Below are 22871 nucleotides of genomic sequence, written 5' to 3' on the forward strand. Positions count from 1 at the left end.
GGTTATCAGACACGGGGGGTGGTCAGAGAATTCCGATGGATCGTATCCCGGTACCACGGTCGATTGGGGGTGGGACTTTCCAACTGCGGGTATCTGATTGACAGGGTTCTCGTCCTATGGCAGAATGACAACATTGGGTGCGCTGATTTACCAGATCCAACGCGTGATTGCGGGGATGACCTATGCAATGGACGTCGCCCGAACCTGGTATCTCCCTCTCTTGACGGGTCGGGTTTGGGCTGCCCGGAGCCTGTGATTGACATGGAGCAGTTGGAAAGAAGAGGGGAGGGGGAGGAGGAGGAGGAAAACTGCAGCATACCTGGGTGTATGATTGGTACGGGCTGGTTCCTATGGTGACAGGATGGGGCGGGACTCCAGCAGAGCGGAGCCAGTGATTGGTAGTGGCCGGGTCCTATGGTGACTGAGAGAGGGGAATCACGGAGCTGCTGGTTCGAGTAGTGCAGCGCGAAGATGGCGGCTGGCTTGTGGAGGAGCACGGTGAGGGGGACTGAGGCGATGGAGTCCGGGCTCGGTGCCTGGAGCTGGAGCTTTCTCGTACCTTGGCATCCATTATGGAGCACCCTGAGAGGCGAGGCCGCAATATGTTTGCTGCTGACGCCTGGATGCTCGAGCCACATGGACGCGGAGCGGGCGGAAGAGGAGCTGCCGACGTGGGCGGGCATTTGGCATCGGGCCAGGGTTGATCAGCCGGAGGGGTCATTTAAAGGGTAGTAGGTTCTGGGTACATGTGGGGATGGCGTGGGGAATGGTGTCCCTCCCGACTCACTATGAGATGTTTGTCGTGTTCCCAAGTGGGCATGGACTGGATGGAGCTGGATACTGGAGGGCAGGGTCTAGTTGCTCAGGCCCTGAACTGTGGACAGGTCAATGAAGTATGTGAATAGGAAGGGCAGTGAGGGTAATCAAGGAGGAGGAGGAGCTGATGGAAGGGGAGAGAGCTGCCATCCTTGGGTGTGGGGGAAGATCTTGGGAACTTATAGCGTGGGTGTGTTGGGGTGTCTAGGGCATTAAGAAGCTGAGGCTCTAAGGGTGATGGGACCCTGGAATGGTTGGTTTGGGTAGAGCAGGTGTGGGGTGACAGAAGGAGGCTAAGAAGGCAAGGTGAAGGACCTTGTGCCACAGATTATGGTTGCTACAGCATTTTACATTGTTATCCTGTAGTTCCATGAATTGGATTCAGTAATGTTATTGGCTGCTGAACTTTGTGTTCTCCCTGTGGCCCTAGTGCTTCAGTTTTCTCTATGCCCCAGTAGGTTAATTGACAACTGTGAATTGTTCCTCTCTTTTGTGGACAGTGGATGGGAAGTTGATGACTATGTCAGAAAGTATAGGTCATGGTAATAAGTGGGGTAATGGGAATGCTTTGGTAGCTAACAGATTTGATGGGCCACATTAACTCTATCGTGAAAGATATATAACAAGATGGGGTGTAATAAGTGCAAGCTGAGCCTGGGGTTGAAGGAATGTCTAGAGTGAGATGGGGGAATTCGGGGGTGTTGAGTTAGCTGAGCCAGATGAAATTGCAGTGGCATTTCTCTGTTTTGTCTTTCAGGTTTCCCGTGTAATGGGAGCAGTAAAGAGTCACCAACCAGTCGCCAGGACCTTGTCTGATGTTAGTATTTCAGCCTTTCTCAGGGTTGCTGTGACCTTTGCCTAAATGTGCTTATGATTCTGTTGATCTGACTGTGTTGTGTGAGATATTCTCTTTAATGCTGTTTATTCATTATCATATAACCATAACTTTATATTAATGCACAGCATGGTCCAGGTTATGCTGTGCCTAGTGTGCATAATAGAAAGACAATTCAAGTGTTTCAGAACACTGCAGCATTTTGTCTCGCATGTACATTCATTGGAGAAAATGAAAATTAATTATTTCCTGCATATGGTTTTAATGTTCTCATGAAGGGTTTCTGACTTAAAACATTTTGACTATTTATTTTTAAATTTATTTCTTATTATGCTGCCTAAGCTGCTGAATGTTGTTGGCATTTTCTGTTTCTGCATGCTGAGCGTTGTGTTTATATTTGTTCTTTGACTCAGTGTCCTTGAGAAGGTGCATATGTGTCGGAATAGATATTAAAGGAAACTAACATCCAACAATCTGGTATTTCTAGGTCTGCGATCACATCTGAAGAACTATAGTGAAGTCAAGAAGCATTTCTTAAGGGTGTTGAGGCTTAGAAATCTTTACTAACAGTCAATTCTTAAGTTTAATCTCAGATCGAAGGTGGGGATGCGTCTATACAAAAGGAGGTGTAAGGTGTTCCTTCCCTCCACGTTCTTTCACCCTTGGGCAAGGTGTAGCAGCACCTGCTTAGCCCCCTGATCAGGGTCGAGTGAAGCCATGGGAGCAGGTGGCGGACTGTCATATGAGCAACTGGCGTATATCACAGGTCCTCATTATGCAACCACTGACACTAGGCAGACAATCTCTGAAGAGTATTGATAATGGCTAGAGTCACCCGTCTTGTAAAGACACTGCCCAGAAGAAAGCAATGGCAAACCATTTCTGTAGAAAAATTTGCCCACAACAATCATGGTCAAAACCATGATCACCCATCACCCAAAGGTTATTCTTTGTATTAATGCACAGCGTGGTCTAGGCTCTTCTGTGCCTTGTATGGATAATAGAAAGACAATTCAAGTGTTTCAGAATACTGCAGCATTTTGTCTTGCATGTATATTTGTTGCAGAAGATGAAAATCAATGATTTCCAGCATCAAAGAAATAACTTCTGGTACCCAGAACTGCTGTCAGGGTGTGATCAAACAATGGAAAAGCTGAAGATCATAAGGCCAGAAGATGTGGGAGCAGAATTAGCTGTTTGGCCCATTGAGTCTGATCCACCATTCTAACATGGGTGATTTTCTTTTTCAATCCCATCCTCCTGTCTTCTCCCCGTAACCCTTCACCTCCTTACCAATTAAGAACCTATCAGTTCTGCCTTAAATACACCTGTGGCAATAAATTCTACAGATTTACCAACTTCAGGCTGAAGAAATTCCTCCAGATTTCAGTTCTAAAGTGATGACCCCTTATTCTGAAGCTGTGCCCATGGATCCTAGACTTTTCCACTGATGGAAATATCCTCTCCATGTCCACTCTATTTCAGGTCTTTTAGTAACAGCAAGATACTGAAAATCTGAAGTAAAAACATAAATGCGACAAGTCAGGCAGCCCCTGAAGGGAGAGAAGCAGTTAATTAATGACCAGCTGCTCAGACCAGTGGTTTAGTAAGCACGTAGAGCCTGTACACACAATCAGAGCATGTGAGCTCGGGTTCCAGCTGTGTTGTCTTCATACTGGAACCCTGCTAATCCTAGTTGCCCTGAAATTGTGTTAAATCTTTAGCAAAACCACACAGTCTATCTTGTGGACTTTCTTTCCTCAAATAAAGGAAATATATCCTTGGAGCTGAATCCTCATTGAACTGTTAAATTGAATTCTGGGATTTGGGGATTGTCTGGGAGGAGTGGAGGAAAGAAGATTGAGTGACATGGCCCTGTCCTTTATGTAGCTTGAAAGAATGAGATGGAATCTTATTTAAATATGCAAGATTTTTGAGAGGGCTTGACAAGCTAGGTACATAATGCAGATTTCACATGGTGTGGGTCACGGACTAGAGGGCATTGTGTCATAAAGAGATCGCCAATGAGATGTGGCAAAATTTCTTCATTTGTGTTGTGCATCTTTGAAATTCTCCACCCCAAAGTTATGTGAATGTTTAGTCATTTAAAGTATTTAAGAATAAGTTTTTTTTTGGAATACAGTGGAGTTGGGTGTTACTGAAAATTCAGCAGAAAATTGGAGGAATAACCAAAGACTACAAACCACAAGATTGAAGTACAGAGCTTGCTTAATATGATACGTGTTTCTTATGCTTTCACAGTCAGAGGAAATTTATCTTTTTTTAAAAAAGCGAAGATATTTAACAAATAGTAAACTGAATTTTGGATAAAAAGTATTTACAAGTTTCTGGTACTTGAAGCACTTCTCATTAAATATTGACTATGGGTTGGGAAAGAAAGGGTGTTCAACTCCAGCATTATTAGTTAATTTACCATCTGAAATAGTAATGGTTGTGTTAGATAGATGTCCAAATAAATTGGCTACCTCACGTATAATATATCTCTAAATAGTGGTGAGGTCTCCCTAATGCAAACATATTAGAATAAGGGAGGCATCCTTTTTTGAAATAGTAATTGTGTCTAATCGAGTTTTCTTGCTCTCAAATCAGATTTTTAAAGCAGTGGGAAAATGACACTTTGAGCATAAATGTCCCGTTTGTAATTTCTACATTGAATAGTTTCTAGTAAAGAAATATAATGAACATTCTGGATAATTGTGATGTCCATGGGAAGTCTCACTATTGAAATTGCAGTACTTGTCTGCATGAATGTACTGTGCTAGCAAACAGCTTGGCAGATTGTTAATCTATGTTGTGAATAAAAATATGTAGTTATGAAATCATGAGGCACGGGTAGGCTAAAAATAACTGACAAATTACAAATGCTTCACATGCAGTTGCTTCATGTCCTTTTGTGTTTCCATCTTTGACACCGTATGTAAACTGCTAAAAATATGTTGCCATTTAGACATCTTACAACAGTTAACAATTCCAGATACAAAACTATTTTGCATTTGTTTCCAGCATCAACGCATAAGAGAAAAAGATGCAGGATTATAAACAATATATGTTTTTGCAGCAACTAGGTCACCAGTGTTAGGTAAAATGACTGTAGAAACCAGTTTTGTAAATGTAATCCCACTTTTAAAATACCCTAAACAAAATTTATAAGATTCAATGTTCTTGGGACTTGTTTAAACTATTAATTTATTGTTTCAGATACGAACTGTAACCTTAATCCCAGGTGATGGCATTGGCCCAGAGATATCTGATGCTGTAGTGAAGATTTTTGATGCTGCTGAGGTAAATGCTTTTCACTTTTTTGCTTATTTAATTGAAAGTGTAGTTATTAAATCTATTTAATTGAATAAATATTCAGAATTAATGTAAATGGGTGGTTGATGATCAGCATAGAATTGGTGGCTGAAGGGCCTGTATTCATGGTTTCTGGAGAACTCTGACCAGCTTTCAAATGGCTGTTCAGGTTTTTGTTAGGCATTTGAACAGCACAGTGGTAGCCAGTGCCTCCCAATGTGTGAACTTGTCAAAAAAAAAACCTGTTTTATCATAAACTGCTTGCTAACCTATCTAAAAGTTAATTAAACATGCCACGGCTCCCATGTAATGAAGCCACAACACTTTAACTGCTTGTTGAGCTTTGTCAGTCTTTACAGCTGAATGTGAGGGGGAACTCCAGGGCACAAGACTTCCCTAAAACACTCTTTGATGCAAGACAAATTCTCCAATTTCACTTTATTTTTGGCACCTGGTAACTTGATTTGAGGTTTTTTTTTTCCATGTTTATCCTAAAGCTTTTGGTATGCTGGCCTTTATTAATCAGAGCATTGAGTATAGGAGTTGGGATGTAATGTTGAAATTGTGTAAGGCAATGGTAAGGCCAAATATGGAGTATTGTGTACAGTTCTGGTCACCGAATTATAGGAAAGATGTCAATAAAATTGATAGAGTACAGACGAGATTTACTAGAATGTTGCCTGGGTTTCATCTCCTAAGTTACAGAGAAAGGTTGAACAAGTTGGGTCTTTATTCTTTGGAGTGTAGAAGGTTGAGTGGGGACTTGATAGAGGTATTTAAAATTATGAGGGGGATAGATAGAGTTGACGTTGATAGGCTTTTTCCATTGAGAGTGAGGGAGATTCAAATGAGTTGAGAGTTAAAGGGCAAAAGTTTAGGGGTAACATGAGGGAGGACTTCTTTACTCAGAGAGTGGTAGCTGTGTGGAATGAGCTTCCAGCACAAGTGGTTGAGGCAGGTTCGATGTTGTCATTTAAAGTTAAATTGGATAGATATATGGACAGGAAAGGAATGGAGGGTTATGGGCTGAGTGCAGGTAGATGGGACTAGGTGAGAGTAAGAGTTCGGCATGGACTAGAAGGGCCGAGATGGCCTGTTTCCGTGCTGTAATTGTTATATGGTTATAAATCTGGCAAAGACTATACAACCACATCTAACCTCCACTATATTCAAATTCTACAGACTAGCTAATGTCTGTAATGCTTGATTTCTTTCTTGGAGTAGGGTTACAATTCTTTTTAAAAATTAGTACATTAAGTTGGTGTACATTTTAATGGGAACAATATGGATAGATGCATTGTTTGCAGCTCTTCAAATAACCAGATACTGAATTCAAACATTGTTTTCACTTTATTAATGAAATGTGATCATTGCTGACAAAACCATTAGAACATGGCAGTGCAGCAGTATAGGAACAGGCCTTTCAGCCTGCAATGTGTCAAGCTAAATAAGTAATCAAATGCCAACATACACTAATCACTTATGCTACACAAATCCATACCTGTCCATTTCATACACATTCATATCTTGAATCCCTATTTTATTTGCCTCCACCACCACCCTGGGCAGCACATTTCAGGCATCCCCCACTGTACAAAAATAAAAAAGTTCCATGCATCTCTTTTGAACTTGGATGCATGGCATTTGGTAGTTGTCATTTCATCCCTGTGGATAAAAAGGTCTGTTCATCTACTCTATCTATGCCTCTCATAATCTCGTAAATCTATCCTCAACCTCCACTGTCCCAGAGAAAATAGGGGTCCAATCTCTATATAACACAATACTCCAGGTGCAGTCTCACTAGAGTTTTATAAAGCTTGTTCTTGAAATTCCTTGACCAATAAAGGCAAGCATGCATATGCCATTTTTACCACTTTATCAACCTGAGTAGCCACTTTCAGGGAGCTATGGACTTGGACCCCAAGCTCCCCCTGTACATCGCTTTACATTTGATCTCTCAAAGTGCAAAACTTTGTATTTGGCTGGGTCAAATTCCATCTGTTTTCCTGCTGCCGATATCTGCAACTTACCTCTATCCTGCTGTATCCTTTGATCTGCAATATGCAAAACATTGTTGTGAATTTACTAATCCACTTATCCACGTTTTCATCCATGCAATTTATATGCATAACAAACAGTAGCAGTCCCGGTACAGATCCCTGCAGAACACCAAAGGTCACAGACCTCCAGACAGAATAAGTCCCATCAACTACTCCTGTATTCTATGGGCAAGCTAATTCTGAATCCAAACAACAAATTCATTGTAGATCTCATATATCTTAATCTTCTGGTTGAGGGACCTTGTCAACCATCTTGTTTAAACTCATGTGGTCAACAAGACAACTCTACCCTTGTCAGTCACCTTCATATCCTTCTCGAAAAACTCAATCAAGTTAGTAAGATACAACTTGCCCGTGACAAAGTTATGCTGCTTATCCTTAATTAGCCAATGTTTTCCAAATGTTTATAAATCCTATCCCCAAGAATCCCTTCCAGTAATGTCCATACACTGGAATGGGACTTACTGGTCAATAGTTTCCAGAATTATCCTGATTTCCATTCTTGAATACAGTTATCCCCCGAGTTACGAACGTTGGACTTACAGACAACTCGTACTTACGAACAGACTGCCATAAAGCCTATTATATTAAAAACACGTCGGCTCGAGGAAGGAGAACGCTGTCCGCCATTTTAAGTCAGATCATGTTGCCGTTAACACTGTGTTGAGTGTGTAACTTTGTATTTGGCTTAAATTGTTCTCAGCAAGAATCACCCTGACTCCCCCCCCCGCCCCCTTTCCAGTCAGCACCGCCCCCCACTTGTCCCATTTAACCTGTCTCAGTGCAGGTGGACTTTAGGACCCGGGGGAGCTCAGGACCCACCGCCGAATCCACAGTGTTTCTGTTCTGTTGACGGATACGGTAAACGAGTTAAAATTATGGATCAATAATTCCCATCTCGTGTTTATTTCACTCTGTGATGAAGAATTTGTTGCGAGTAGGGATTGGTTCAGACGTTTCAAAGTGAGGACAAATTTACATAATATTGAAGTGCAAGGTAAAGCAGTGAGTTCTGATGTATGTGCTGTGAGTGATTTTCCTGAAACGTTGAAAAAAAATTATTGCGGAGGGAGGTTATTTGCCAGACCAAATATCTAATGTATACGAGACTGGCTTATGCCTGAAAGGGCCTACATTTCGAAAGAGGAACGAAGTGCACCAGGGCATAAGGCATCAAAGGATAGGCTAACCTGTTCCGACTTGCGTACAAATCCGACTTAAAGACAGACTTGGGAACGGAACTCATTCCTAACCTGGGGACTGCCTGTAAATCAAATTTACTTTCTCACCTTCTGAGATCTTGCCTGTGGCAAGGGAGAACATGAAGATCTTGGCCAAGGTCCAGCAATCTCATCTCTTGCCTCTCTCAATAACCTAGGGTATATTTCTTCAGGCCCTGGGGCTTGTTCACCTTAATGTTTTGACCCAACTTTACCTATCTTTATTTCAAAATAATTAATATGCTCCACACTGATCTCACTATCCTCCACGACCTCCTCTTTGATAAATACTGATACAAAGCATCCTCTGCCTCTAAGCACATGTTCCACATAACGCCTGCTGCGTTCGCCAGCAACTTTGATGTGTGTTGTTCCCTGCTTTATCTTTGATTGGTCCTTCCTGCTCCCTTGTTATCCTCTTGTTCTTGATGTATGTATAGAGAGGCTGGAGGTTCTCTTTAATCCTACTTTCCAAGTACTTTTAATGGACCCTCCTGGCTTTCTTAATTCTTTTCTGCAGTTCTTTGCTGGCTTTCTTATAATCCTCAAGAGCCCTGTTTGATCTTAGCTTCCTAAACTTTGCATACTTTTCCTTTCTCTTCTTGACTAAATTTGCCACCTCTCTTGACATTCAGGGTTCCTTTACCCTGTATTCCTCCTTTCTTCCTTCGTTATTGGAACATACCTGTCCTGTATTCTGTGCAGTTGGCCTTCATACACCCTCCATGTGTCAGATAAGGACTTGCCAAAAAAAAGCTCTTCCTGATTTCCCTAGTTCTTGCCCAATCCTCTCATAATTTGCCCTGCTCTTCTGAAAGCTTCATACTTGTGTTTATCTATAACTAGCTTCAAATTTAAGGTGATGTTATCACTGTTCCCTAATTGTTCTCCCGCTGAAAGGTCAATCACCTGGCCAGACTCATTACCTAACACCAGGTCCAATGTGGCCTGTTCTGTTGTTGAGCTGAATACATATTGATTTAAGAAACACTCCTGGATAAACCTAACGAACTTCTGCTTCTTCCTAACTTGCTTAATTGTCCTTGTGAAGATGTTGGTGATTAGCTCTCTTGAACTACTGCAGACGTTCCAGTGTAACTGTTTCCATAACTGAAGAAGTTGGTCATCTAGTGACAGGTCTGATATTGGTGTAAATAGGGAAAGTGGAATCATCCGAAATTGCAGAAAGATCAGGTAATAAGCTTGAGCTGATGTGGAAGAACATGCTTGACCCACAAATGCCAGGCAACTGTACTACCATTGCCAGATCTCCAGTGTTAACATACTGGTGTGTTTCTTCTATTGCCTTTTGCATGCAGTGTCGTGTTTAATGGTTTTGCTTTAAGGGATAAGTCTGTAACCCTCCATTTTGTGTTTCCTCATCTACCTTTTCATATTATGTATGTGCTTTATTTCAAACATTTTATTTCACAAGTTCTGAGTGTTAACTGCTTCCATCTCCACTGATACTGCTTAACCTCTTCAGTGCCTCCAGTATTTTGTTCTAGTTTTTGTTGTGTATAGTTCAAGCAGATAATGAAATTTGCTTCCTTCAGTGTAAGCACATGAATTGGGGTGCAGTGGGAGAACTGAAGAGCAATTAAAGTTGTAACTACAAAATGAAAGTAATTTTCTCAAATTCCTTGCATTTTGAAGGCTCCCATTCGTTGGGAGGAGAGGACTGTGACGGCCATTCAAACATCAAGTGGAAAATGGATTATTCCTCCAGAAGCTAAAGAATCCATGGATGTAAACAAAATTGGATTGAAAGGTGCGTAGTAGGTGCTGGTGCGGAAACACCAGCGACTTGTGTCTCGTTTAAGTAGACGTGAGAATTCCAGAAATTTGTCTCCAAAGATTCACTATGCGGTCAGAAGTAGTGAGTTCTGAGTCAAGGAGAGATACCAAGTCTGAGCAGACAACCGTCCATTTAATTCTAATCCTATTTCTTTTAAATACTGTTATTATGTAGGACTAAACTAAAGCCCTGTGTGTCTCAGTGAGGGTATATAAAGATCCTGTGGCACTGTTTTTGCTAATTTTGATGAGGGGAATTAAGGAATAAAATGATCATTATCTGGTTATTATGTGCTTATCTAGGAGTTCATAAATGCCCCTAATGTATCTGTCTCTACCATCACCCCAACAGCGTGTTCCATGTACTCACTACTCTGTAAAGAACTTACTTCTAGCATTTCTCCCCCCCCCCCCATACTTTCCTCCAAAAGCCTTAATTATGTCCCCTGGTATTAGCCATTTCCACCCTGGGGAAAATGTCTCTGATGATCCACTTGATTGAGCTATGCCTCGTTATCAACTTGTACACCTCTATCATGTCATCTCTTATCCTTCTTTGCTCAAAAGGAAAAAGCCCTAGCTCACTCAACCTATCCTCATAAGACACGTTCTCTAATCCAGGCAACATCCTGGTAAATCATCTCTACACCCTCTCTAAAGCTCTACATTCTTCCTATAAAGTGACCAGAAATTAGCACAATAATCCAAATGTGGTCTAACCAGGGTATTATAGAGTTGCAACATAACTCTATGGCTCTTAAACTCAATCCCCTGACCAATGAAGGCCAACAAGGCATACTCCTTAACCACTGTATCAACTTGTGCAGCACCTTTGAGGGGATTTATGGATGGTGGACCCTTGAATCCTTCTGTTCCTCCACACTGCCTTCAAATTAGACTTTACAAAGTGAATTGCTTCACTTGTGTGCTACTTTTGGGGGAAAACATCTGATGCACTTGCTGTAGTCCAACAGTGATTACAATTTTTAAAAAGTACATTAGTTAAAGCATTTTGGTTAGATCTTGAACTTTAAAATCTTGAACTCTAAAATGTAATTTCTGTTGTGGGAGAAGTAACCCTGGACTCTACTTTGATAGTTGAGTGTGTCCTTCATGTTTCATTTTATTGATGCTTTCCTGTGCTCTGCAGCCTCCACCTTCATAAGAAAATTGGCAGGTCAGCTTTTTTATTGCATTCCTAAACCGTGGAACTGAATATCTAAAACTATAAGGATTGCAGACTCGATCAATACTTCTAAATACCAGCTCAAAATCTTTTAATACTTTTAACTAATCATTTTGTCTTCCATTTTTGTTTGCACTTTATTCCATTGAAAAGTACCTTGAATTACATTATTTATATGAAAAATGCTCTATAGATAATTTATGAATTACTAATTCAATTTATAAATTCATTGAATTCTCTTTAAGCTTGTTCATAATTTAGGCATGGGCAAAATTTTTTTATACAGTATTTCCATAGTATATTTAATAGGTTCCTGTTGTTTTAAAAATGATTGAGAAAGTTTGTGTAGATTGTTATAATAACTTCAGATTTATCATAATTGGAACTTGCTTGAATAAAGACTTGTTTTTCATAACTTCCTGTAGTATTAAATTGTTTTGAATTTTATTTCAAACTTTGGTTCTTAAAATCAGCATGATTTTATAAGGGCCAGAATTGTCTTTTATTTTTCTCATCTACAGGCCTGGCCACTGTGGCTGTTTCTATCCTTGTTTATTCTGTTATATTGATTCAGCTTAGTAGTTAGTAGTATGATACCTCCTTAAGCAGGTGAGGCAGTCCATGCCTGAAAGATCAAGATGTGGATAAGATTTAAGTGTGGGTAGATTGGTAGCAAGTAGAATCTTGCCATCTGCCAGATAATAATTGACTATAACTGTTTGAGCTTGATATTCAATGTTGTCGTTGTCATCATTGCCAAGTCACCCTTCATTAACATTACTGGGCATCACAATTAACGAGAAATTTAACTGGACTAACAATAACTGCTGTGGTGGCTACAGAGGCTGTGTATCCTGCATCAAGTGAGTTGATTTCTGATATCCCTAAACCTTTTTACCATATATAAGGCACAGTTCAGGAGTGTGATGAGATCACCTCCACTTGCCTGAACGAGTGCAGTTCCAGCTCTGAAGCTCAGAAACTCTGCACCATCCACGCCATACGAATCCTGTGACTTAGCACCCCAGTTTGGATTCTAATTATTACCTGCACTACTTGCAAAATATACTGTAGTTACTCACCTGGCAAACTTACAGCCGCTGTTGCCAAGGATAAGATCAAAGCTCAAAGTAAATTTATTAGTGAAGTACATGTATATCACCATATATAATGCTGAGATTTGTTTTCTTGCGGGCATTCTCAGTAGAATCAGTGGAAGACCGCATCCAACAGAGTGGACGAACAACCAATGTTCACAGACAACAAGCTGCAAATACAAAAGAGAAAATAATAATAAATGAGCAATAAATATTTGAACATGAGATGAAGAGTCCTTGAAAGTGAGTGCATAGGGTGTGGAAACAGTTCAGTGATGGGACAAGTGAAGTTGAATGAAGTTATCCCTACTGGTTCAAGAGCCCAATGGTTGGGGATAATAACTGTTCCTGAATGTGGTAGTGTGAGTGCAGCGAGAAGAGAGCATGACCTGAGTGGTTAGGGTCTGTGATGGATTTCCTGTGACAGTGCTCTGTATCGATGTGCTCAGTGGAGGGCAGGGCTTTACCTGGATGGACTGAATTGTATCCACTACTTTTTGTACGATCTTCCATTCAAGGGCATTGGTGTTTCCAAACCAGGCTGTGATGAAACCAGTTAATACACTCTCCACCACACATCTGTTGTAGTTGGTCAAAGTTGCAGATGTGATGCCAAAACCTTGCAAACATTTAAGGAAGTAGAGGCACTGTCATACTTACTTCATAATTGCACTTGGGTGCTGCGTCTGCTGAAATGGTAACACTGAGGAATTTAAAGTTGCTGACCCTTCTCCACCTTTGATACCCAATGAGGACTGGCTCATAGACCTCTGGTTTTCTCTTCCTGAAGTCAATAATCAGCTCTTTGGTCTTGCTGACTTTGAGAGGTTATTATTATCACACCACTCAGCCAGATCAGCAAGTACATTAGAAAATCAGCACCTCCAGGTTCTGAGTTGCATACCATTCTGCTTAGAAATATATCAAAAACCTATCATTCTCATTGGTTCTAAATCCTGGAAATCCTTATCCAATGGCAGTATGGAAGTCTCCAGAGGGAAGGTGATTCTGCGCAAGGGCATTTAGAAAGGATAATATTCTGCCTTTAACTATTATTTGTTACGTACCCCGTAACTGGGTTGCCAAACCAGCAGAAATGGATCACTCAGTTGGAGTCTGGATTACTAGAACTAAGAAAGTTTTATTAAAGAAACAAGCAACACAGTACTCTAATCAAAAGGATAATGAATGCAACAGTTCAGCAATAATAAACATACATGTACACAGAATTAAGATAACAGGATCAATCAAGCTCTATCATTGTCTAGGGGTAAATGACCAGTTTCAAAGTAACGCAAAGTTCAGTTCAAATTAGTTCAGTTCAGTTCGCAGTAATCGCTGCCGTGGCGATGGACAGTGCGGGGGAGGAGAGAGAGAGCAAAATGAATGAATATTCAAAACGACTTCCACAGAGACCTTTCCAGTCAGCTTTCGGGTGAGTCCTTTGTGATGTCATCTGAGGTCACCGACCGTGACCCCTCTGTTTCCAGATACGAATCGTTTTCCTGCGGTGAACCTGGCACCCAGGCAAGGGTAGACACACACCAGGTTCCCGCCGATCGTGCCTTTCCACCCTGTGCGTCTATGGCCCGGTACTTCCCACCGACTTGTGAGAGACGCACCGCTTCCAGGGTCTTGTTACCTCGGGTGTCGTGTGTGTCCTGCCTTTGCGAACCTGTCCCTTTTTATCCCCCCTGCTGGGGTATCGCCTGTCCATCACTTCAAACAGTTCAGGGTTCAAAGGGGGAGCCGCTCTTGCCAGCTCTCCTTCCTTCATTAACATCTCCAAATGCTGCTCCATTGTTTTCCTTATCTCTGTCTCTCCTGAAGACAGGTGGCAGACCAACTGCTGATTCCACTGGTGCCAGCCCAGGCCAGCTACATCTTAATCTATGTGTATTCTTGTCACATATTTAAGAAAAAAAACTAAAAGGAAGGTGAGATAACATTTTTAGAATATTTTGACATCTTCAATTTCTCTTGACCATGTGTAATTAATTACTATTGATATATTTTGTTGGGCAATATTTAATAGACAGTTTTAAACTTGCAGGACCCTTGAAGACTCCGATTGCAGCGGGGCATCCTTCAATGAATTTGCTACTTCGTAAGACCTTTGACCTTTACGCAAATGTGCGCCCTTGCGTATCAATTGAAGGTTTTGAGACTCCATATAATAACGTGAATCTTGTTACGATTAGAGAGAACACAGAAGGTGAATATAGTGGCATAGAACATGTGGTAAGTTAGTTTTGGAATAATGTGATTTAGTTTTATCTTTGGGATGTGACTGATGCTATCTAGGAGGGCATATATTGTTTGTTTATTCTAATATACTGAGCTTACTGCTTGAATCACCGCCACCTTTTAGCTAATTGCGCAACCGCCCCATATATTGGAAATGTGAGACAGTGATTAAATGAGGATTAATGTGCGCACTAGGGAAAATTTGGAAGTAATGTGTTATAGCAACATTATTCTTTCCAGCCGTTGAAATAATGGTTACAAAGAGAGGTGCAGCAGAAATTGAGTTTAAATGTATCTGTAGATATTATGCACGGCAGACGTTTCAGAAGGGGTTGAGGGTAGATTCAAAGACCAACAGTGTGGATCGGTCAATCAAGTTGCTTTATTCTGGTTTATGCAATGCTTCAAATGTACCTGGGTATGTAAACAGTGAAATTATGTCTAAGTTTTCATTTGCCTTATAGGGGTTTTGGGGCTCGAATGTCCAGCTTCCCTCATATCGGCTCTCTGTCAGCTAGTCAGTAGTGATCCCTGTCACATTTTCTCTCACTGGAAGAATCTGCAACAGCAATGCATTTAGAAGGTGTTGGGGCGATGACTGGGCTCGCTGTCTCAAATGAATTGAGCCTCGTGTGATATTTCAGGAGGATATAAAAGACCCTTCACTATATTTAGAATAATGCTGATAATTATCACTCACTTCCTGGCCAATGTTTAGCCTTCAATCAACCTTTATAAAATCGATTGGTCATTACCACGTTGTTTGCAGGAGCTTGGTGTGCGTGCATTTGCTATTTTTTTTTAATAATGATTATACCTCAGAAGGGTATTGTGCCACAAAGTAAAAAGATTGAAGGATGCTATACAAATTTTAGCCTTCACATTCACATTTGGTAGGTTGCTGTTGCAACACTAAGGTTATCTATTCTTGCCTGTGCTTTGCCATTTAGACTTTGCGTTTACTCTTGGGTGAAATTCTGAACCACTAAATGAACAAGTAGCCAAACGTCCAAGGGGACTCGGAGGGGAGACAGTTTCAAAGGGAAACCTAACACAATTGTTTTTTTTTGAGAAGAACAGTATTTTTTTTAAAAAGAGCTGGCTTTGTCTTTCCACTGTTAATGCAGATTTACTTCTCACAGTAAATAAAAGCGGAGATAAATACTTTGATTGCAAGGTAAAGGTGACCCCTGCCCCCATGTAATGTCTGTTCTGGTGATAGAAAATTGCCCTTCAGAAATCATTCCCCAGAAATTTGAGATGTAGCACATTCAAGACAATGAACAAGGAACTTGCTCTGTTCTCCAAGTGTCATAAGCTAATCCTCTTCCCTTGTAATGAGCATGGAAGTTTGTGAGTCACTGAGGTTGAGATAGTGTGGGGGCTGGAGATGTCAGTTGTGGTTCTTACTCTGATCAATCTTGCTTGTCATCTCATCCCTTTGACAGACTTCTTCATTACATAATCATTCTACATGTACTTCGTTGAATTGTGTGCTGAAGTATACTTTCAAATACCATAAGTGTGGCTTGGTAGAGCATCAGTTCACTGTGGTGTACCATGTCACTTAGAAGAAGGGGTGGGAAGAAGAAGAGGAGAGCACTGGATGAGTGCTGATTGTTTGTTACAGAAGTGGAGAGGAAATGGCTGTATCACCATTATGTTTGCCTAAAGATGACCAGTAAAGATAAATGTGGCATCTCCACTGTTGTTTTGAATAGCAGGCTAGGTTACCAGTTTTGCATGTCTCAGCTCTGCATCCCTTCTGGAAGTACTGAAGAGAGTCTTGCATTCTCTAAGCATCAGTGGATATCAAATTTGGGTACAGAACAGTAAGTCATTGAATAGTGTGGTTGATAAATCAAGTAGGTCATATTCTCAGCTGTGCAGAAAACGCATCAGTTCTGGTCAATGCCAGCTGGACTGATTCTGGCAACACAGCCCATCGAGGCACCAGAAAGTGTCTCAGCTAGAAAGTAAAATGCTCCAGGGTATCATGTAATGTCCTTTCCAAATAATATGTGCGGGTAGGTGTAAGGAGCAAATAGAATGGTGCTGTGGTTTAATGCTCAGTACAGTTCAGAAATATTTACAACTAATATTTACAATCCTTTCAAAAAAAAATTCAAAAATTGATGGGTAGATAGGAAATGGTTAAGATGAAGTTATTTCTGTTGCAGCTGTTATTTGGCTTCCAGAATTTATCCAGACTTATTGATCCAAAAAAAAAACCTAATCTGATTAGTGAGCAGTTTGTAAACATTTTGTGTGACTTTTTACCCTGTTGCAGATTGTCGATGGGGTGGTCCAGAGTATTAAACTGATCACAGAGGATGCCAGCAGGAGGATTGCAGAGTTTGCTTTTGAATATTCACGGAACAATAAGAGGAATACGGTCACAGCTGTGCACAAGGCAAACATCATGTAAGTGGAATGGAATGAGCTTCATTGCGAAGGAGGATGCGAGAGCTCCTTGTGTTTAATTTGCCATATAAAGTTGCAATGATTTGCTTACCTGACACTGTAGTAGATGATTGTGGATGAAAAGGTCCTGAAAGGAGAATATAGGGAGCTAGGGAGGGAGTTGAGAAAAAGGACCGCAAAGGTAGTAATCTTGGGATTACTGCCTGTGCCACGCGACAGTGAGAGTAGGAATGCGATGAGGTGGAGGATAAATGCGTGGCTGAGGGATTGGAGCAGGGGGCAGGGATTCAAGTTTTTGGATCATTGGGACCTCTTTTGGCGCAGGCGTGACCTGTACAAAAAGGACGGGTTACACTTGAATCCCAGGGGGACCAATATCCTGGCAGGGAGATTAGCGAGGGCTACTGAGGTGACTTTAAACTAGAATGGTTGGAGGGTGGGAATCAAATTAAAGAGGCTAGGCGTGAGGAGGTTAGTTCACAACAGGGGGATGGGAACCAGTGCAGAGAGACAGAGAGGTGTAAAGTGAGGGTAGAAGCAAAAAGTACTAAGGAGAAGAGTAAAAGTGGCAGGCCGACAAATCCAGGGCAAGCATTAAAAAGGACCACTTTTCAACATAATTGTATAAGGGCTAAGAGAGTTGTAAAAGAGCGTCTGAAGGCTTTGTGTGTCAATGCAAGGAGCATTCGTAATAAGGTGGATGAATTGAAAGTGCAGATTGTTATTAATGATTATGATATAGTTGGGATCACAGAGACATGGCTCCAGGGTGACCAAGGATGGGAGCTCAACGTTCAGGGATATTCAATATTCAGGAGGGATAGACATGAAGGAAGGGGAGGTGGGGTGGCGTTGCTGGTTAAGGAAGAGACTAACGCAATGGAAAGGAAGGACATAAGCCGGGAAGATGTGGAATCGGTATGGGTAGAGCTGCGTAACACTAAGGGGCAGAAGACGCTGGTGGGAGTTGTGAGGTCGGAGATGGTATTAAACAGGAAATTAGAAATGTGTGCAATAAAGGAACAGCAGTTATAATGGGTGACTTCAATCTACATGTAGATTGGGTGAACCAAATTGGTAAAGGTGCTGAGGAAGAGGATTTCTTGAAATGTATGCGGGATGGTTTTTTGAACCAACATGTCGAGGAACCAACTAGAGAGCAGGCTATTCTGGACTGGGTTTTGAGCAATGAGGAAGGGTTAATTAGCAATCTTGTCGTGAGAGGCCCTTTGGGTAAGAGTGACCATAATATGGTGGAATTCATTAAGATGAAGAGTGACATAGTTAATTCAGAAACAAAGGTTCTGAACTTAAAGAGGGGTAACTTTGAAGGTATGAGACGTGAATTAGCTAAGATAGACTGGCAAATGACACTTAAAGGATTGACGGTGGATATGCAATGGCAAGCATTTAAAGGTTGCATGGATGAACTACAACAATTGTTCATCCCAGTTTGGCAAAAGAATAAATCAAGGAAGGTAATGCACCCGTGGCTGACAAGAGAAATTAGGGATAGTATCAATTCCAAAGAAGAAGCATACAAATTAGCCAGAGAAAGTGGCTCACCTGAGGACTGGGAGAAATTCAGAGTTCAGCAGAGGAGGACAAAGGGCTTAATTAGGAAGGGGAAAAAAGATTATGAGAGAAAACTGGCAGGGAACATAAAAACTGACTGTAAAAGCTTTTATAGATATGTAAAAAGGAAAAGACTGGTAAAGACAAATGTAGGTCCCCTACAGACAGAAACAGGTGAATTGATTATGGGGAGCAAGGACATGGCAGACCAATTGAATAATTACTTTGGTTCTGTCTTCACTAAAGAGGACATAAATAATCTTCCAGAAATAGTAGGGGACAGAGGGTCCAGTGAGATGGAGGAACTGAGCGAAATACTTGTTAGTAGGGAAGTGGTGTTAGGTAAATTGAAGGGATTGAAGGCAGATAAATCCTCAGGGCCAGATGGTCTGCATCCTAGAGTGCTTACGGAAGTAGCCCAAGAAATAGTGGATGCATTAGTGATAATTTTTCAAAACTCGTTAGATTCTGGACTAGTTTCTGAGGATTGGAGGGTGGCTAATGTAACCCCACTTTTTAAAAAAGGAGGGAGAGAGAAACCGGGGAATTATAGACCGGTTAGCCTAACGTCGGTGGTGGGGAAACTGCTGGTCAGTTGTCAAAGATGTGATAACAGCACATTTGGAAAGCGGTGAAATCATCGGACAAAGTCAACATGGATTTGTGAAAGGAAAATCATGTCTGACGAATCTCATAGAATTTTTTGAGGATGTAACTAGTAGAGTGGATAGGGGAGAACCAGTGGATGTGGTATATTTGGATTTTCAAAAGGCTTTTGACAAGGTCCCACACAGGAGATTAGTGTGCAAACTTAAAGCACATGGTGTTAGGGGTAAGGTATTGATGTGGATGGAGAATCGGTTAGCAGACAGGAAGCAAAGAGTGGGAATAAACGGGACCTTTTCAGAATGGCAGGCGGTGACCAGTGGGGTACTGCAAGGCTCAGTGCTGGGACCCCGGTTGTTTACAATATATATTAATGACTTGGATGAGGGAATTAAATGCAGCATCTCCAAGTTTGCGGATGACACGAAGCTGGGTGGCAGTGTTAGCTGTGAGGAGGATGCTAAGAGGATGCAGAGTGACTTGGATAGGTTGGGTGAGTGGGCAAATTCATGGCAGATGCAATTTAATGTGGATAAATGTGAAGTTATCCACTTTGGTAGCAAAAATAGGAAAACAGATTATTATCTGAATGGTGGCCGATTAGGAAAAGGGGAGGTGCAACGAGACCTGGGTGTCATTATACACCAGTCATTGAAAGTGGGCATGCAGGTACAGCAGGCGGTGAAAAAGGCGAATGGTATGCTGGCATTTATAGCGAGAGGATTGGAGTACAGGAGCAGGGAGGTACTACTGCAGTTGTACAAGGCCTTGGTGAGACCACACCTGGAGTATTGTGTGCAGTTTTGGTCCCCTAATCTGAGGAAAGACATCCTTGCCATAGAGGGAGTACAAAGAAGGTTCACCAGATTGATTCCTGGGATGGCAGGACTTTCATATGAAGAAAGACTGGATGAACTGGGCTTGTACTCGTTGGAATTTAGAAGATTGAGGGGGGATCTGATTGAAATGTATAAAATCCTAAAGGGATTGGACAGGCTAGATGCAGGAAGATTGTTCCCGATGTTGGGGAAGTCCAGAACAAGGGGTCACAGTTTGAGGATAAAGGGGAAGCCTTTTAGGACCGAGATTAGGAAAAACTTCTTCACTCAGAGAGTGGTGAATCTGTGGAATTCTCTGCCACAGGAAGCAGTTGAGGCCAGTACATTGGCTATATTTAAGAGGGAGTTAGATATGGCCCTTGTGGCTACGGGGATCAGGGGGTATGGAGGGAAGGCTGGGGCGGGGTTCTGAGTTGGATGATCAGCCATGATCATAATAAATGGCGGTGCAGGCTCGAAGGGCCGAATGGCCTACTCCTGCACCTATTTTCTATGTTTCTATGAAAAGGGTTGAAGAAATCATGAGCTTTTCTTGCCCGTGATGATGACCAGAGTGGCCACTGTGCTCCACTTGGGTGAGAAACTCTTGTTGTGAAGCCCTCCTCCTCACTGAATGAGGAGGGATCTGTGCATATAAGCAGGCTCTGTGGCCTGAAATGAGAGAGAGAGAGAGGTTTAAGATGGGGTAATGGTTATGGGATAAGTTGCCTTGAGATGGTGAGCTTGAGTGCTGATACAGAGGTGAAATTAGAAGGGTTTTTCTCTATTATTCAAGTTATGAGCTTTTCTGGCAAGACAGGAGATGGTGCTGAGCCCTTGAACTTTTACAATCTTATACTCCCACAATGCCTTTAGGATTCGGAGTTCCAGAGCTTGCAGCTAGCAACAATGAAGGAACAGTGATAGAATCCCAAGTCAGTCTGTTTGGGGTGATGGATAGAATACCAACAAGCAGGCAGTATTATTCTGGATGGCATTGAGCTTTATTGAGTGTTGTTATAAATGTGCTCATCTAGGCAAATGAGAAGTATTCCACCACATTTTGACATGCCTGTATGCGATGGGAGGATTTGGGGAGCAGGTGGTGACCTTCTGTCAGCAGGAAATTCAACCTCAAGCTTATTCTTGTAGCCACAGTATTGATATGGCTAGGCCAGTTGACCTCATCAGAGATGGCTCCAGGATGCTGATGCTGTGGATTCAGTACTGGTGATGTCACTGAATATTAAGGACAGGGCATGGGATTCTCTTATTGGAACTGATTGTTGCTCAGTACTACTTGTTGAACTGATTTATGGTAATTTGTACATGTCTGCATGTGTCTTGGTTTTGCTGTATTCATGCAGGGATTGTTTCAATTGCTGATAAGTTTCAAATGGAATGGAGCATTGTACAATCAGGGAACCAACATATTTCTGACATTATAGAAACATCATTGACATGAGGTTGATTGTGTTATGCACACTGTCCTAAGAAATTCTTGTAGTTGTGTTTTAGGGCTGGGATAATTGACCTCTGTAACGACGGCTTTCTTTCTTTGTCTTGGGATTGACAAGAAAATTCGGTACACATTGATCCCAGTTTAGAGAGGATTAGAAGGAGTTTTATGAACAGTGAGACATCTGAAAATGTCATATTTAAAGGAAGGGCAGATTAATAAGGAGAGCTTGGGATACCAGTTGAGGGGGTAGCTATAGCATGGGTGACTTTAATTCTAGATTCACAATGCTAGGATCTTTTGGGAAGCTTTGGTTTTGAGTTTGGGGTGGGACATCCTGTATGACAAATAGAACATAGTTACCAGTCTGGCAATCCAACCCAACGTGTCAGGATTGAATGTACATACTCATGGACTGTTTAGACTCTGCAGGCAGTGAATGAGAGGGGCAGAAAGAGAACTTTTATGCTGAGAATGTGTGGCGGTCACATTAGGTCAGGAATTTGTTCGTAGATGTAGTCTGGTCCAACATCTTTTTAGGACCCAAGGGAAATTTAGACTCGCAGGGAGAATATGTAAACTCCAGATGGCATCCAAGATTGTGTCAGTGGAGTTATGAGACAGCATTATCTGCTGTGCCACACACAGTGTTGCCCGAGGTGTTCCTAGAATCACCGTTGACTGGAAACTCCACTGAACCACATACATAATACTGTGATACAAGAACAAATCAAAAGCTCTCTGTTCAGCACTGAATAAGATGATTGGGACTGTAGATGTTGGCTACTCTTGCAATGTTAGTTCCTAAAAAATGATTTTCTAAACATGTGCTTCCTGGATGGGATTGGAAATGGTGGAAAAGTTGCCATTTAGCTATTTTCTTTGCCCTCCTTTTCAATACTAGATTAGGAAGGGATTTTGGGGGAAAGCTCTTGTGAGTGAGATGCTTCTGCCCTGGATAATGCAACGATTTTTTTTTTGTGTTAATTGACTCTTGATTCCTTTGAGAGTTGAGGTTAGTTGCATGCTGCAAACTTTCCTCTCTTGTGCTCTTGTAGCTATGGTATTTGGGTAGCTCTTGTTGTTAAATTTCTGGTCATTAATAACAACGGTAAGTTACTGGAACCTCCAATAGGACCACAACCTTGTCATGGTTTGAAGACTTGGTTGCCTCAGTGACCTAGAGATCTATACTGGCTGGAGTCCGGGCCTCGTGTTTTGGCTGTTGGTAGGGTCACCCCAAACAGGTCAAAGATAGCAGATATCCCACCTCTCTCAGAAGTTCTGGGAGTCTCCTACATATTGATAGTGGCTCCCTGATGCCCGGAAATTATATACAATATCCCAGAAATCGATTTTTTTGAGAAAGAGAGGGAGAGCAAGTATCCTGATTGGTCTCTCTTTGTGCTAAGAGTG

The 22871-nt window shown here is 41.7% G+C and overlaps 1 protein-coding gene across 1 annotated transcript in view; it reads left to right on the plus strand.

Annotated features, from left to right (window-relative positions):
- Positions 1–392: 392 nt before the first annotated feature.
- The window catches only part of idh3a (isocitrate dehydrogenase (NAD(+)) 3 catalytic subunit alpha), a 38533-nt gene continuing 16054 nt past the window's right edge, over positions 393–22871 (plus strand). Inside the window, exons 1-6 of the mRNA XM_072282244.1 lie at positions 393–498; positions 1574–1633; positions 4871–4954; positions 9903–10017; positions 14380–14567; positions 16864–16997. Of these exons, the coding sequence (XP_072138345.1) occupies positions 472–498; positions 1574–1633; positions 4871–4954; positions 9903–10017; positions 14380–14567; positions 16864–16997 (608 nt within the window). The 5' untranslated portion in view covers positions 393–471. The remainder of the gene's footprint in view (positions 499–1573; positions 1634–4870; positions 4955–9902; positions 10018–14379; positions 14568–16863; positions 16998–22871) is intronic.

The sequence above is a fragment of the Mobula birostris genome, chromosome 18 (genome assembly GCF_030028105.1).
Source record: "Mobula birostris isolate sMobBir1 chromosome 18, sMobBir1.hap1, whole genome shotgun sequence".
Classification (NCBI taxonomy): Eukaryota; Metazoa; Chordata; class Chondrichthyes; order Myliobatiformes; family Myliobatidae; genus Mobula; species Mobula birostris.